The 15554-nt window shown below is 40.8% G+C and overlaps 2 protein-coding genes across 5 annotated transcripts in view; one reads left to right on the top strand and one right to left on the bottom strand.

Annotated features, from left to right (window-relative positions):
• Positions 1-150: 150 nt before the first annotated feature.
• On the bottom strand, positions 151-15407 carry LOC122834329. 2 transcript variants are annotated; one of them, XM_044122677.1, is made up of 4 exons: positions 14942-15407; positions 9805-9904; positions 3697-4803; positions 151-2122 (listed from the first exon to the last, which is right to left on the bottom strand). In XM_044122677.1, exons 3-4 carry the CDS (start codon positions 4687-4689, stop codon positions 1784-1786), a joined length of 1332 nt encoding a protein of 443 aa, XP_043978612.1. In that variant the 5' UTR covers positions 4690-4803; positions 9805-9904; positions 14942-15407; the 3' UTR covers positions 151-1783. The 2 variants fall into 2 exon arrangements, with proteins under 2 accessions (XP_043978612.1, XP_043978613.1); XM_044122678.1 differs by lacking the exon at positions 14942-15407 and adding an exon at positions 10112-10187.
• LOC122834330 (dysbindin-like) overlaps positions 13768-15554 on the top strand; it is a 17317-nt gene continuing 15530 nt past the window's right edge. Inside the window, exon 1 of one of the 3 annotated variants that reach the window (XM_044122680.1) lies at positions 13768-14259. In XM_044122680.1, coding sequence (XP_043978615.1) covers positions 14217-14259 — 43 coding nt within the window. In that variant the 5' untranslated portion in view covers positions 13768-14216. The remainder of the gene's footprint in view (positions 14260-15554) is intronic. The other 2 variants (XM_044122679.1, XM_044122681.1) reach the window with 2 other exon arrangements.

Raw genomic sequence — 15554 nt, 5'->3', positions numbered from 1 at the left:
CTACTCCTAACTTAAATGGAATTCATTCGCTAAGCTCGTCGCTGTTGCATTTTTTCCATTTTATCTGTATTAGATCATAAACGCTTTCTTCATCCAGCTGTCGTCAGCTACGAAATGAAAACAAAGACAGATAACAACTGGGTGCAAATGTTTACAGATGAAGTCACGTGATTCACTCTTTAATTTCATCCCGTTAAAATGATTTGGGTGTTGTTGTTTGTTTTCTTTTTTCTCTTACACAATTTCAACTAGAAAAAACCAGAAAAAACAAACAAAACAAGTATCTCTGCTTGGTGCTTCCATCGTGTCCCGTCACAGCCCACACTAGTCAGAAACACAGATCCTACATTGAAGAGAGAGGTAGAACGAAGCTCTACAAGTGTTGCAGTTCAGAATCAGTTGGTTCACGTGTTATTTGGCAGTAGAGAGTTGAACTTTAGATGCAGTGAAAGACCTGAGAGGCAGAAATCCCACTAAGGAGCAGATATCATCAGAATTGCAAGAAAAGGAGTTTAAATCTGAACAGTGCAACTCACCAAGGCAACATTCATGCTTTGGTTCTCCGTTATCACTTGACGACATATAACATAACCTTTAACCCTGAGAGGTGAGCTCTCTGTAGCTGTCCTCTTTAGCTGAGACTACTTAAAAGCCAATAAAGATGATAAGTCAAGTACAGAAGCATGATCCAGGAGGTAGAAAGACAAGACGCTGATCACAGCACAAATCCAAAGAAATCCCAGATCGACAGTGCCTTACAAGACCATTCCCACCCCTGAAATTTTTCCAATTTTTGTCACGCTACAACCACAAATGCCTTTTTGTAGGAGTCTGTATGGTGGACCAAAAGGAAATGTTCATGGTTTCCATGTTTCGTTTTTGCTTTAGAAATAAGACAAATTGCAATCATAGTTTTTGCTACAATTACAGCTGAAAGTTTTTTGGGACTCTTTCATTTTTGCTAATTCTGGACATTTATTCTTATGAGAACAGCTAAAGCTCAGTCAGACCGTCTATGATCAGCAATTTCCACGTGTTACCACCGGGGCCAGATTTACAAGGATGTGGGCCCCTGGGCTGGAGCCAGTGTTGGTGCACCAGATTGCTCCAGAGGAATTTTGCTGGGGGACAAAGTAAAACGAGGATTTAATTTAAGCAGTAAGACAATGCTGAGTAATTACGATCAGATTAGCCTAAACGTTAGCTCAGATGTAGCAGAGTTCTAAAAGTTTTTATCTCTGAAGTCAGTTTCTTTATAGGCATTTTTTTTAAAAGGTTTTATTGGCTCTAGTGGCCTTTATTTGATAGTTAATTGACAGGAAAGTGGGAAGACATGCAGCAAAGGTTGCCAGGCCGGGAATTGAACCTGCGACGGCCACATCGAGGACTAAGGCCTCCTTATGTATTTGTGCTTAACCCCTGCGCCACCACAGCACATCCTGAAGTCAGTTTCTTTAAATGGAAAATAAATCTAATAAAGAAAGAGTAGCAATAGTTCATATTACTTGCAAAAGTAAAAAGTACTAAAACTACTCTTCTTCATTTTTTCCCCCTAAAAAAGTTACTCATGTAAATGCAACCAGTACTACCCACCTCTGACAATAATGGAAATCGCTTGCCGTTTTCTTTCCAGTTTTATGCTCCTTTGTATTGACCAATCCCTGGGAAATTACTCTGAAGTTTGTGGTTTTAATGTGCCAAGGGGTCAAAAAGTTCAAAAGGTGTGAATGCTTTTGCAAGGCACCATGTATCATTTGAAAACTGTGTCCCTAGTGGTTGAATTTCACGGGGCCGAACAGTGCCTCCTGCGGGACGCCTTCATCCCCGTTCCCTGCTCCCCTGACAGCTCCTTCGGTTCAGGTAGAACCTGACTGCACAGCGCAGCGTTTGCCTCTGGGGAACCAAGACCGTCCTCGGGTTCTTTGGGGCCAGTTTTTGGCCACGGGAAGCCTGACGGCAGTGGCTCGGGAGCGGAGACGGGCGTGAGGGCCAAGCAGACGTCTCCCACACTGAGCTGGCGGCACTGCAGGCCGCAAAGACGGGCCGTCTTCTGGGGGCTGCAGGACGACCAGCCCTGCCCGCGCACAAAGAAAGGGTACTCCACGTACACATCCACCAGCTCCTGAAGGGAGGACGTACACACACACACACACACACACACAGAAGCCAGTTACACAATAATGTGTGTAATGTTGCTCTGTTATAGCACTAAACGTACCTGGTACGATATTACAGATGCAGCTATAATGATTTAACCTAAACAGCAAATTTGGTTCATGTAGCAATAAATACATTTAACTAAAACAATTTAAATATTTTAGCAAAATTTACTTAAATTCCATCCAAATTCAACAAGAAATCCTACTTTAAGTAGAAATCCTTATAGAACCACACAATCACAAAGCAGCTGTGGTTTCGGGTTGAGACACACAGTCACATTTCACTGCAGGAAAAAGGAAACACAAAAATGGACCTGACACCAGAATGATACTGGGAAGCACAGTTCATGTTTGAAGTTAAAGGAACAGTACGTACGCCACCTGGTGGCAGAAAGAGGAAACTGTCAAAGAGTGCCATCAAAACTCCCAAGCACCAAATTATTCTAATAGTAGCACCACTTTGTTATATTTTTACTCAAGTAAAAGTAAAAATTAGCCATGCAAACAGTTACTCAAGTGAGACTGAAAAGGTACTGTGAAAAAAGCTAAGAAAGTACAGAGTAAATGATCAGAAAATCATGAAAGTTATGTGGATATAATGGTATTTTAAAGACTAAAATGAAAAGATATATAAATAGCATCATTGTAAAATACTAATTTTAAGCAGAAGAAACACTCAAAACAAAACAAAAAATGTTAATTTTTTGAAACCAATATTCACAATAGGTAATGTCATAGTTGAGCTTACAAACTATTTATTTTCCAAACTAAAAACTTAATTTCTAAACTAAACATATATTGTTTAATCTAAATATTTGTCTTACAAACTAAATATTGAGCTCAAACCAAAAATATCTAGCTTGCTAAATATTTAGGTTGCCAGCTAGATATTTAGCTAATGATTTAATAAGCAGAAGTGGACTGTTAAAACAAAAGCTGGGTTTTGAGAACTTTAAATATTTTCCTGCTGCTGGCAAGACTAAACCGCTTCAGTCGTCGCTCGGGTAATACTTTCTTCATTTCTTAAATCTTCCGATTCTTTCACTCTCGACACGTCCAACGTGTTAGCTGAAAACGTAGGACCAAACTATTGCTGTTAATTATTTCCCGTCTAACTTCACAAACGGCGACAGCTCGTAATTAAAAGAGTAATTTTTGTGTTCAATTTGGAGAAACCGCTTGTAATTTTGGTTGTATTTAACAATGACATTTGTTCTTGTTTGACTTATTTTTTCCAAACAGCAGCTGTAGTTTCAATTTGCAGTCGGTGTTGAATGTAGGTGGATATTATAGGAGATGCTAGCGGGGTTTGGTTACTAAAATCGACACTTATTGTTAAAGTGTCCATCTGCTTCTTTTGTTGGCTCATTTTCAAAAGCGTAAAAGAACTTGCGATATTTCAAATGATTTATCTTGGAACTGCGATGAAGCGAAAGAGGCTTGACGCGCCGCATAAAAGGTCTATTAACAGCTACGTGTGCGGGGGCCGCTGGCCGCAGTGCATAATAATAATAACCACAGAGTGATTTTCCCTCACCTGGGACTGCTGCTCGTGAAGCAGGATGAGGAGGCGGGAGACGGAGGAGGCGGCTGAAGGGGAGATGCTTTGCACCGTGCAGCAGCTCAGGCGCAGGTCCGGACAGGCCAGAGAGCCCAGCAGGAAGTCCTCGGTTTGCAGGTTCTCCACCCTCCTCAGCCGGCCGTCTCTGAGCTCAATCAGAGACCCGGCGACGAAGTGGGGAAGCAGCCAGGGGAAGCGGTTAGGGCCGGTGGCAGTGGACAGGGGCACCACAGGAGACCTCTGCTTGTTTTCTTTCATGGGAGTGCTTGCGCCGTTTAGGCTGTCGGGGGAAACTCTCATGAGGGATTGTCCAGATGTAATTTTTGTTGAGTTGAACAATGAACTGTTCTTCAAAGTGTCTTCATGTGTGGAGTGAGGTAGGTAAGCGCCTCCTCTTTCAGCTCTGTGCAACTCATCAGTTCTTCTTTCTCCTCTCCTGGCATATGGACCTTTGTGAGGGCCATAGGTTTTGTCTTTCAACACCTTGAGCCTCTCCCAGCCTCCGCTCCCCCTCTGGATGCCCTCGGACACGAGAGACCCCGCGCTGAGTCTAGAGACATATTGTGGATATCCAGAGTGGAGAGCCCGTGCTCCGGATAAATGGTTCTGCAGTTGGTACTGATGGGAAAAGTCCCATCCAGGAGGCAGAGGACTGAAGTCTCTCCACTCTGCCCAGCCGTGGTGCTCTCTGAAGGCGGACGGGATGTGCTGTTTGGGCCTGGGAGGGGGTTGTACCTGCATCCAGGGTTGGTACAGGGCCGTGACCCGCCTCGGCACAGGCCGAAACAGACCCACGTGGTTCGTCTTTAAGACGGTGTGGCTCTTGTACGGATAGGGCGCCTTGAAGTTTGTGGCGTCGCATTGCAGCAGCTGCTGCTGCTGCTGAGGGGAGCTCACTCTTTGGTCTCTCTTCTTAAACGGGAGGCTGTCCCTGTGTGGGACCAGAGCCGGGCTTGTTGTGAAGCTCATTGCCTCACCTTGCCTGTCATTCACTCCAAGAATACATAGCCTTCTGCCGGAGATCGTGTGTCAAACCCGCCATTAGTCTGTTGGCAACTGTCACACACTCGAGGTCATCTTGATCTACGCAAAGGAAACAGATATTGATGAGTTTCATTTAGTCAAGTTGAATTAAATCTCTCCCATGAAGGCACAAGAAAGTGCAAGAACACGTTTAGGGTTTTAAAAATGAATTATTAGTCCGTAGGGAAAAAAAACGGCATCAACAATACTTTGAGAAATCACCCGCAACGGTTTTCTTCATTCTTTATGCATTTTCTATGTTGCAGCCATGATCCAAAGTATTGTAATGTTTTATGTGATAAGAAATGATTACATGAGGTTTAAAATCTTTAGATAGAAAAATCTGAAAAGTGTAAAAATTAGTCAATCACAGCTGCAAGTCCTTAAAGGTCTGTCTCTGCCAGCTTTGCACAATCTAGGGACGGTGATTGTTCTAGTTTAGATTTGTAGTGTATGATTGAACAGTGAGAAGAAAAAAAAACATAAACAAGACAAAAGTTTGAACGTGTCTGCCGATCTTGCCAGCTGGGGACGTCCCAACAAAGCACGCAGAAACTCAGGAAAATTACAAAAATCCCCATATAGCTACGTCACAGGCTCTGCAGGCCTTGGTGAGTAAACTTAAAGTTCAGGTTCTTGCGAGAAAAACAGACATACGAATTATGGATTCCTTGGAAGCATTTTCTATGCAAAGAATTTATCTCAATAAAAGGTAACACGGCAGCGCAGATTGAAATTGTAAAGTTGCATCTGAAAGAACCGCAAGACTTGTGGACTCATGTCATTACAAATCGAAAAGGTTTGCTGGTGTTGAGATACAACAACTCCAGAAATAGCTCATGCTAACTGTTAGGCATGCTACTGAAAGGGTGATGATCTGGGTTTTGTTAGCTGGTTTACTAAATTAGTGATAATCTCCTTTTGTACAGAAAACAATCTGGAACTATGAGCGAATAAAATAAAATAATTCTGGATGCTTTGTCAGAAAGTCATCCAGAAGAACACAGCAAATCTCAGAAAAAGGAACAAATGGTGAAACATGTTTGTACAAGTTCCAGTTGCTTTATTATTCTTTTAAATGTGGGAATAATTATTTCCTCCATGCTGGTTTTCTATCCCCCCTTTACTTCAGTAAATATTGGCAGCTTAAAATTGGCACTCCCTCACATCCTGTTGTCATTAAGTTTTATATAATTTCCGGATTTGTCAAACTTTGCAAATGAAAGAGGAGATTCTCCTTTCTCCCTCTTGTTAGGAGTGAGAGAACATTTTTTTTCTCCAACAAAAAGTAACATGCAGTTAGATCACTGCCTGTAAATCCCCTTGACGTGCGAACAATAACTTCACCATCAGCTCCAAATTACAGCTTTCCAACCACAAATGCTGTTCTGAAAGATTTTTTTTTTTTGATGGACATCTACCAACTCCTTTGCAAAGAAGAAGAAAAAAAAGAGAAGTTACTATGGTTACAAAGTGCTCCGCAGTGTGGTTGATGAAGGAAAGAGTGCGGAGAGAACAAGGCAGAGTAAAAATGTGGGTAGTGGGTGTGAAGCTAGAGGTCAGATTAGAATTTTCTTTTTCACACCCCTTGAGGTTACGAAAGTAACATTTTCCAATAGAAAAGAAAAAGAAAAAGAAAAAAAGACGACATAAACGTATGGTGGTAAACACACAAACCCAGGTTGCATCTGAAACACCCGTAGATCCCTCTTCATCTACCGTAAGCGCTCGCACAATGAGTCAGCTCACTTCGGTGGAATAAATATAAGAACCTTGTGGCCAGAAGCACCACAGTGTACTGCAATCAAGGACTGTGTGTCGTGTTTTTAGATAAACGTGGCTAATAGCACTGGCCGTTTTTTTGTTTTTACAGCCTGTCGATGCACAAACCTCGTCTCATTAAGACCTTGTTCACCACTCTGGCAGAGTGCTCCACAAGCCTGTACACACCTGGTGTCAAACTTCAAAAACTGCAGTATGTCATTAAGATTTCAACGTAAAGTTGCGCGTAGCGATGAAGCGACTGAAAAATGATGTATGCTTTTAAGAAGAGAAAACACGGAAAGGTGTGTAATTGTAATTTTTGCATTTGTCTTGTGAAGACTTCAGAGGTTCGACTGAGAACAAACAGCATCATGAGGACCAAAGAATAAGCCATTCAGGTCTGGAAGAAATTTAAAGCAGAGTTAGGTTATTAAATGTTATCTTGACCTTTGAATATCTCACAAGGCTCTGTTCATTGAAAGAGTGTCACTACCATTTTAAAATGTTAAGGTATTTTAAAATAAATTTATTTGACCTTTATTTCTACAGTTTGGTTACAAATGTGTGCAAAACTCTGTTGATATTCCGATAATTTCCCCCCCCCCCAAAAAAAATCACAATTTCACAATTGCTGCGTTTTCACTAAATAAGATGCACAATTAAAATCAGTCCTGAATAAGTTTGTTTGCGCAATGAGTTTTAAAAAATCATGTTGCGCCACCATCCTCTTATCACTTCCTGTCTTTGTCTTCCTGACCCATCGCTAGAAAAAATAATTATATATTCTCAATACAAGCCACAGAGGGGCTCAGCAAGAAGTTTTTAGGCCTAATGTAAAGTTTAACAGTGGACTATCACATGCATTGTGTTGTTTCATACTTTTCTTTTTCAGCTGGTTGGAGTTGATGGGACCAGTGATGGATAGGGCTACGTATTTGGTTAACCCAGAAGACAACCTGTAGGCGGCTGCTGAACAATTAGACTGAGGTGGGAGTTTACCTTCTACCTGGACAACAAACTAACATGAAGCCAGAACAATGTCAATGTCCAGACCTAAATACAATTAAGATTTTGCCTCAGGACTTGAAAAATAATATCAACAGATGTTCTCCATCCAATCTGGCTAAACTTTAGCTATTTTGATAAACAAAAGTGGGCAAACACTGCCAAAAACACAAAATCTTACCAAGCATTTTCATCTAGCCTTTAGTGCCGATATCTTAGTGCAACTGAAATAAGGCAAAGCTAACTTTCAGCAAGAAATAGAAGTCAATGATTCCTTAATATTGATGAAAAAGTACCAGTCCCACTAATAGATTATTTTACTTATAACACAATAAGTCAAACTTATAAAATTGTGTTATAGGTTCTACTTATTACATCTCGTTATACATGAAGTAATCTGCCACTGGGACTAGTACTGGAGTGAGTCAATTTTGTCTCAGTTCAATTGTTATAATATATTTGCACTAGAAACTAGGCCAAAAATGTATTATTTCACTACAAAAGTTTTGTTTTTGTAGCAAAATATCTGTCTCTAGAAGTGCAAAGCTTGTGTAGAAACCACATACAGACATGATGCTGTAATTTCAGTGAAAGGCGGTTTTTACAAAATACTGAAAAACTTAATTTCAATTGAAAAATTGAGGAGTCTTTCTGCATGGAACTTGCATATTCTGTCTCTGCATGGATGGGTTCCCTCTGGGTACTCCAACTTCATCCCACAGACCAAAAACAGGAGTGTTAGGTTAGTTAGTCTCTCTAAATTGTCCTGAGCTGTGAGTGTACGTCCATGGTTGCCCACTGTGTGACTATGTTGCCCTGTAATGGACTGACGATCTGTTCAGGATGTACCTTGCCTCTCGACGACTGCAAGGACAAATAGGTTTTGATAATGCATTGGATGAATTATTCCCTCCCATCCACTATCCCAATAAAACACTTTTTTTGTTTGTAGTTGAGTCATCACAAAATGAGAAAAAGTTCTTGATGTATGACTACTTTTATCAAAGCCCTGTAAGTTTCTGATACGAGTTCTGAATGGAGTGTGTGTTGTGTGTGTACTTGTCTACCTATCCTATTCAGGAGCATTTCAGGGACATGTACTAACCCTTTGAAAACTGATGGGTAGGCTTGGGCGATCTGGACTGTCACGTTTTAATACTTGTGATAACAATAAACGTGACAGTAAGAAATATGTATCACCTTTTCTAGGTAACTTTGGCTTTGACTGCATGGCCATCAATCATAACCCCATAAACATGTATACAACTCTTGAAAAACGTTTCTAATGCGCTTCATTAGAACATCAGACACATAGAGAACTGTGATTTGTATCGCTAAGCTGCTCACAGTAACTATATTTAAACAAATGTCCAAATTTATTGATATTAACATTGATAAACAGTGGAGAACAATAGATAAATAATCAATGTGAACAGCTTTAGGCATTTTTAATCATCATTAATTGGACTTTTTTTGTGACAATAAATCAAAATTTGTCACGATAAATGATAGACGACGTGATAAATGTCCACCACTACCGATGGGGCCAAAGCTTGGTCCTAAGATGGTGAATCCAATTCTTCAGGGTTAGGGGAGAAGTTAAGGTGTGAACGAAGGTTTGGTTAATGTCAGGGATAGAAAAAAATGTCAGCGTTAGCCATAAGTGCGGTGACTAAAATGAATGCAAGTCAATACAAAGTTTTAATGTGAGTAGGAATACAAACTTGTGTGTGATGAGACTGCGTCCTCACACAGACACGTCCCTGTGTGAGCAATCCGTCTCGCATAGACACTCTCATCGTGACAAGTGTTTGTCAGCTGAACGCCTGCAGTTTGCATGTAAATTCATTCAAATAGCACTGCTGTGTGGGCTCCACACTCTCACAGTGTGATCTGCACAGGTATGGTCACATCATGACTTGAACATGTCAGTGATGTCAGGCTTCTGCAGCCTTCTGCATCCATAAGAGGAGATGCTGATCACTACAGCCTGCCTATCTAAGGGAAATGAGATGTAAACACATCAGTGTTTTGTGTGTTTGCTGCCATCGTTCTGAAGCTAATCAGGACTGTGGATGAAACTATTTGCATATCGGTAGTGGCAATATTGCTCTTGGTCAGTTTAATGGTTCCTTCTATGAAGAAGGGAGATAATGGAGTTCAGTCTCTGGTTGTGACTGTCAGACTCAGGCATCTTTTCAAACACATCACAATTGTCTTAGTCAAGAAGATGATGCGTATATAAACATTATTACATGCATGCATATAAAAAAGTCAACTGGTTTTACTTACATGTTGCCTCTTTCACACATCTGTGCCTCTAGTCTTCATGCTGCATGTCCATCAGTCATCCCTTCACACACACCTGTGTGTCCTGTGTCATGTTCACACACTGCAGGTGAGAAAGCAGAATGAGCACAGGCATCCAGACAAGCTCACCAGACACTCCTTCTCTCTTTCTCTCTCTCTTCCCTCCTACTCACTTTTACATTTTTGCACTCCCACTCTGCTCACTCACTCAGTCCTGTTAACCTTTCTCAGACAGATTCCCCATCTCGTGCTCTTTCTCTCTCAGTCTCTCCCGTCTGAACTTGCTCACCCTGTTGCTCTTGTACCTCTCCTCCATTCGCAATCAACCCTTCTGTTCTTCGCCGCTGCTGCACGCTCCATGCCGTGCTGTTGTCGGGTGTATAATTAGAGATGAGAGTGTTGTGCAACTCCTCGGCTGATGGTAGGCGTATGATTGCCTGATGGCATTGGCTATGCGCCCGGTTCAGTAAGTTGCTTCAGACCGGGGTGGACACCAACATCCACGAAGAAAAAAGAAACAGCGTTTTTGTTCGATTGAACTCTCTAGAATCTTCGTGGCATAGACGCAACAGGCCATTGGAAAAATTTCTTTGAGATTTGTTTTACTCATAGTCACAAGATAGCATCTCTTCACATTCATGATTCAAATCTCCACTTTCACTACATAACAAAGGTGCTCTAGTGGACAGAGGTCTGGTGAGGCTTTTGGAGTAGCGTGAACTCACTGTCACGTTTAAGAAACCAGACGATCTGAGTAAGCTTTGTGACATGACTCATTATCTTGTCAGAAAATGAGCAAACTGTGGTCCGAAAGTGATGGAAACGGACAGTGACAACACTCAACTAGACTGCGGTGCTCAGTGGGTACAACAGACCAAATCGTGCCAAGAAGATACAGTGCATACTGTCACAAAAGTTTATGATGTAAAGCACCTTGTTGCTGAAATGTGTTATGCAAATAAACTTGACTTGACTACACCACCTCTGCCTGTCTGACATGATGGTACCAACACTTTCATGTTGCTACACCAAATTCTGACCAAACCATCTGAATATTGAACCTGAAAAAGCCAAACTCCTTCCATCTCCATTCTGAAGCACGATTTAACCTCTAGAACCCGATGGACCCACCGGTGGGTCCAGCTGCCATGTGACCTCGGCTCGCTTAGGGTGTAAGAGGTTAAGGCACAGAGACGTCTTCATGCCTAAATGCATTGAGTTGGTGCAACACGATTGCACTGCGTGTTAAGAATAACCAGAAAATCTCTTCCCAATGACTTTGGTGTGTGATGACGTTGACCTGCCAATCGTTTCTCCTGCTGTAAACTCACTTCCTGTTTTTCTCTGATTGGTGTAACTTCTGTGAATTAATATTGTTTCATGAGTGAATTAATGAGAAAGTCCTTCACATTGCTTTTGTTGAAATCACTGAAAGGTTGGCATCAAAGATTCCAACAAGCTACAGTAAAAAAAAAAAAAGAAAAACTCTGAAAGAAAGCCCTTTCATGGTGGTGCAGGAAACTCGCTGTTTGTTTCATCTCGTAGAAGAAAGAGGACATGTCTTTTGCTCCTCCAGCCTCTGTCTCAGCTATTGATTTTGCAGGGCCTCAGCAGGTGAACCCCCAGTCATGAGAAAGCCCACGCACGATTTATTATGTGGTGAAGAGGATTTCTCACTTTGACTCACACCGTGCTTCCTCTGCCCACTCTCTCTTTCTGTCTCTTTTCTCCAATTCTCTGGTTCTTGTCTACTGATGAACACACACATGCACGCACGCACGCACACATGGTAGATGGAGGTTCATGGCAATGGTGAGAGCTTGCATTGCATGCCTTTGCCACGATTAGCATATTCAGGCTGAACCACAGCAACCGGTGACATTTACAACCAATGTGTTTTTATTGATAGAAATCGCCAGTCACTCCCACCACTTCCCAACTGCTGCACAACAGCTTGTATTTGCAGTTTCCCTTTGCAGCTTGGCACACAGACCAAAGTGAGAGTTTCACTCTTGATTCTTTATTTCCCCCATGCTGTGGTAGGGACAGGTTTGTTGTTCTCATACCAGACAAAGGGAGTTTGTTTTATTTATCAATAAATACATGGATTCTTCTGGGGACTCAGAAGGAATATATTCATAACCATCATGTCGTGTATCTTCGTACTGATTCGTGTCGCTGTGCTCTCCTGCGTTGACTCACAATCACTATTTTTTCCTCCACATAACTGAAACAAGACAGCATGCCAGCTTTTTATTGATCTCAGTGCAGTGTTTTGGAATAAGAAAGAAGAAAAAAAGAGAAGTATTTTAAAATACAAAGCTTGGAAACCCGTGAGTGGAAATTAGTCTGGAAATAACATTTTGTCCACTAGGTGGCGACAAGTGAGCAATATGTTCTTTTTCTTTCTTTTTTTTTTGTTTTGATTTTTTGTTTTTACGTTTCTATCCGGGACCAAAAGTGGCACAATTTTTCACCAAGTTCTTTAAGTAAATTTATATGTGAAAATTTTATTAAACTTGGAAATTAATAGACTGAATAAATAAACAAAATTATCATGGTTATTGAATATTGTAAACTGAAACATTAATGCAACTATTTACATTTGTACTGGATACATGATAAAAAAAAGAATATAATTCCAAAAATAATACAACTGTGAATTATTTAAGCAAATGTTTAGTTAGTTCAGTAATTACTTATTTTAATGTCTATCTTTCAACCTGTTTCTGAAAGATACAGAAAACCTTGGTCACTTTGACATTTCATTAAAAGAACTTTAAATCACAGAAGAAGCAGGATGACAAATTTCAGCTGTTTTGAAACTGTAACTTTTTAAAACTTTGCCATTCATTGATACTGGAACAAGTCTCTCTTACTAGTTTCAACATAATAATGTGGTTTCACCTGGTTCTAAAGTTATTTATAATATAACCACAGGTGAACAAAACCATATACCACAAACAAAACTGGTTGTTGCACTCGTACTGTACTTCTTCAGACAAAAAGGGAAGCTTTATTATGAAGAAGCAAACATTCAAAATATTCTGAAAGTTATTAAAGGTGATGGTGATGATGATGATGATGATGATGAATACTTTATTGATCCCAACAAGGGAAATTCAAGTGTTGCATTTCTAAAGAGTTCAACCTCTTAGGAGCCTGAATATCGGGGCTTTGAACTCTAAAACTGAGCTGCGATGTTTAAAATTACTCTTAAGCAGGGAAAGATACATAAATAAAACAGCCGCATGCAAAACCCGATCAACATATTGGGTGACCAGGCCTTCCTCTAGTACGGCTAGACAAGGCCTCTTAACTCAGTTTATGTCGGGAGCCTAACTTTGAGAAATTCATATACAGTTTAAAACCCCTGGTTTGCATATGCCTGATTAAAAAACACTTCTGCTAATTTTCTTCACATTTTCTTCAAATTGAGAAGTTCTCCTCCTGACAAAACGTGTGTAATTAACTGAGGTTTATTAGCACACACAAATCTTTCCAGTTGTGCTGTGGGATTGAGATTAGGGCTTGGACTGTTGCACATTTGGAAACACCTTCTTCCTGACAGAGTGGCCTCATGGCGCAAATTATGAAAAGACTCTCCTGCCAGCATCTTTGTATTTTATCTACTTACTAGATGAGATCAAATATTAATATATGTATCAGAACTGATTGATTTTATAAATAAACTAGAGTGCATAGATATTTTATGACTTAACAGCAGATTTGAATGTATGATAAAAGAATCTAGACAAATGTCTACCCAGAAACAATAACAGAATTGCAAGTCATTTTCCTCTGTTTCCTTCATAGTTAAAATATTTTCTAACATTTTTAACTTTCCCACTTTTTTATTTTTATTTTATCAAATTGTGAAACATGATTCACTCAAGCAGATTCAATTTCAAAACACAAGCAAACAAGGAGAAGAAGAGGACAAAGAGACACAAATAGGGAGGTGAAGGAGAGGAAAGGAAAGGGGAGCAGAGAGACAAAAATAACAGAGGCATGTGTCTGTTCCTCCTTGGTATTTTCCACTCTGTTAAATAAATCCCTTCCTCCCTCCCTCCTCTCCCTGCTTTCCTTGCTCTCTTCCAGCTCCTCCTTCCTCCCCGTCATTGGTCAGCTGGTCGAATCCACAGAGCCACAAAGTTGTCCTCGCTCTCATCCAAGTGGCTCACGCTGCCCTCGGGGAGGAAGAAGAGAAGCAGGGAAGAAGGACCAGCGGGGAGGCGATCTATATCCGGATACTTTGGAGAGGCTGCAGAGAGCGGAGGAGGTGGGGGGATGCGCGTCAGGATTTTGGTTCAACTCTGACTGCCTGGTAGCGTCTCCTCACTCTGTCGTCACGTCTGACTGATGGTTTTGGTTCCAACAACTTTCCCAGCATCATGAGCTCCTCCTCGGCCAACCTTCAAAGCAACCGCCTACCTTGTAAGTTTCTTTTTAAAACTTTGGTTTGATCAGATTCAAGGTGTTAGCCAAAATGTTCCGATTGTAAGCAGGGGTGGAAATATTTAATGGGCCACTCAGACATTTCACCAGCCACTGTTTTTTTTCCTTTCTTTCTATTACAAACCCCACAAGTACAAGCAAACTATAGAAAACGTATGATTTCTTCTTAACTCTATGAAGACCAATTTATTGACAATAAGTTCACCATACAGATGTACATATACAGAATAATTTAACATGTAGCATGGACACCTTAACAGGGTTGTAGTGCAATAAGTTAATTTGAAAACTTTTAACTACACAGCCCTAGCATTCTTATGTTGAACATTTCCAAATTTTGGAAACTCTCCCTGACAGAATTTATTAAAGATGTGTCTGGACATTTTAAAAATATTTTTAAATAGTATCAATAGCTGTTTTCTAACTGTTTTATTTGTTTTCCCTTACTTATTATGTTTTCTATTGAACTGAACAATTATTACTAAAATATTTCAGAACGTGTACATTATTAATTCCTCGGGCCATCATCATCATCATCATTCTTGTGTTACTCCAGAATTTTTCTGACAACCTGGAGCTTAGTGTTAGCTTCCCCCTACACACCTCTGCCTTCCTGCCTGCATGAAACTTTGTCTTTATGAACATTTTCACTCCTTCTTACCGGGCAGCAGCAACTAATCCGAACTCTTCCTCAGTCTGTCCCTGGTCACGTCTCTCTCAGCATCGTCCTCCGACGATAACAAGGCCCCTGAATCGCTAATTCCCTCTTCTTGTCCGCTACTGAATCTCCTCCAACGGTCAAATTTAGTGTGGTAATTAACATATCGGTTAGTTTGACACATTTTTCTGAATGGGCTTATGCGCTTTTTAGCTTTTGTCGTAATTTTTCTGACTGGCCCCGTCTCGAATCTGCTCATTTTCTCGGTTAGCAGCAACCGTTAGCTGAAATGGTGCTATTTATAACCTTAGAGGGCCAACGAGGTCTGAGGGATTTCATTGGATAAGCCCAATGTCCGTCAACCAATGGGCTGTCGCGGTCGATAAAAAATTTGATTTAATATAATTTTTTTGTTAAATTATGACAGCGTAGGGCCGCCAGATATGGACGGTAAACGCATCAGTCTGGAATCCAGACGGTCAGTCCTCCCCTGGACAGAAGTTCAAACTGAATGCAACTTCTTTTTTTTCTGTTCAAATTGTCAACAGTGGCGGGTGCGTTGCTCCGCCACTTCATACTTTTACCCGCATTTGGCCGGTGGCGGGTGTTAATTTCC

The sequence above is a fragment of the Gambusia affinis genome, linkage group LG07 (assembly GCF_019740435.1).
Source record: "Gambusia affinis linkage group LG07, SWU_Gaff_1.0, whole genome shotgun sequence".
NCBI classification, from domain to species: domain Eukaryota; kingdom Metazoa; phylum Chordata; class Actinopteri; order Cyprinodontiformes; family Poeciliidae; genus Gambusia; species Gambusia affinis.
This window is presented reverse-complemented; position numbering and strand designations above follow the sequence as displayed.

Excerpts from the sequence above, each read along its gene's own strand:
- LOC122834329 (XM_044122677.1), bottom strand. The coding sequence starts at position 4,689 with ATGAGCTTCACAACAAGCCCGGCTCTGGTCCCACACAGGGACAGCCTC. Across the intron at positions 2,123-3,696 it reads TTCACGAGCAGCAGTCCCAG|GAGCTGGTGGATGTGTACGT; the intron begins GTGAGGGAAAAT and ends TCCTCCCTTCAG.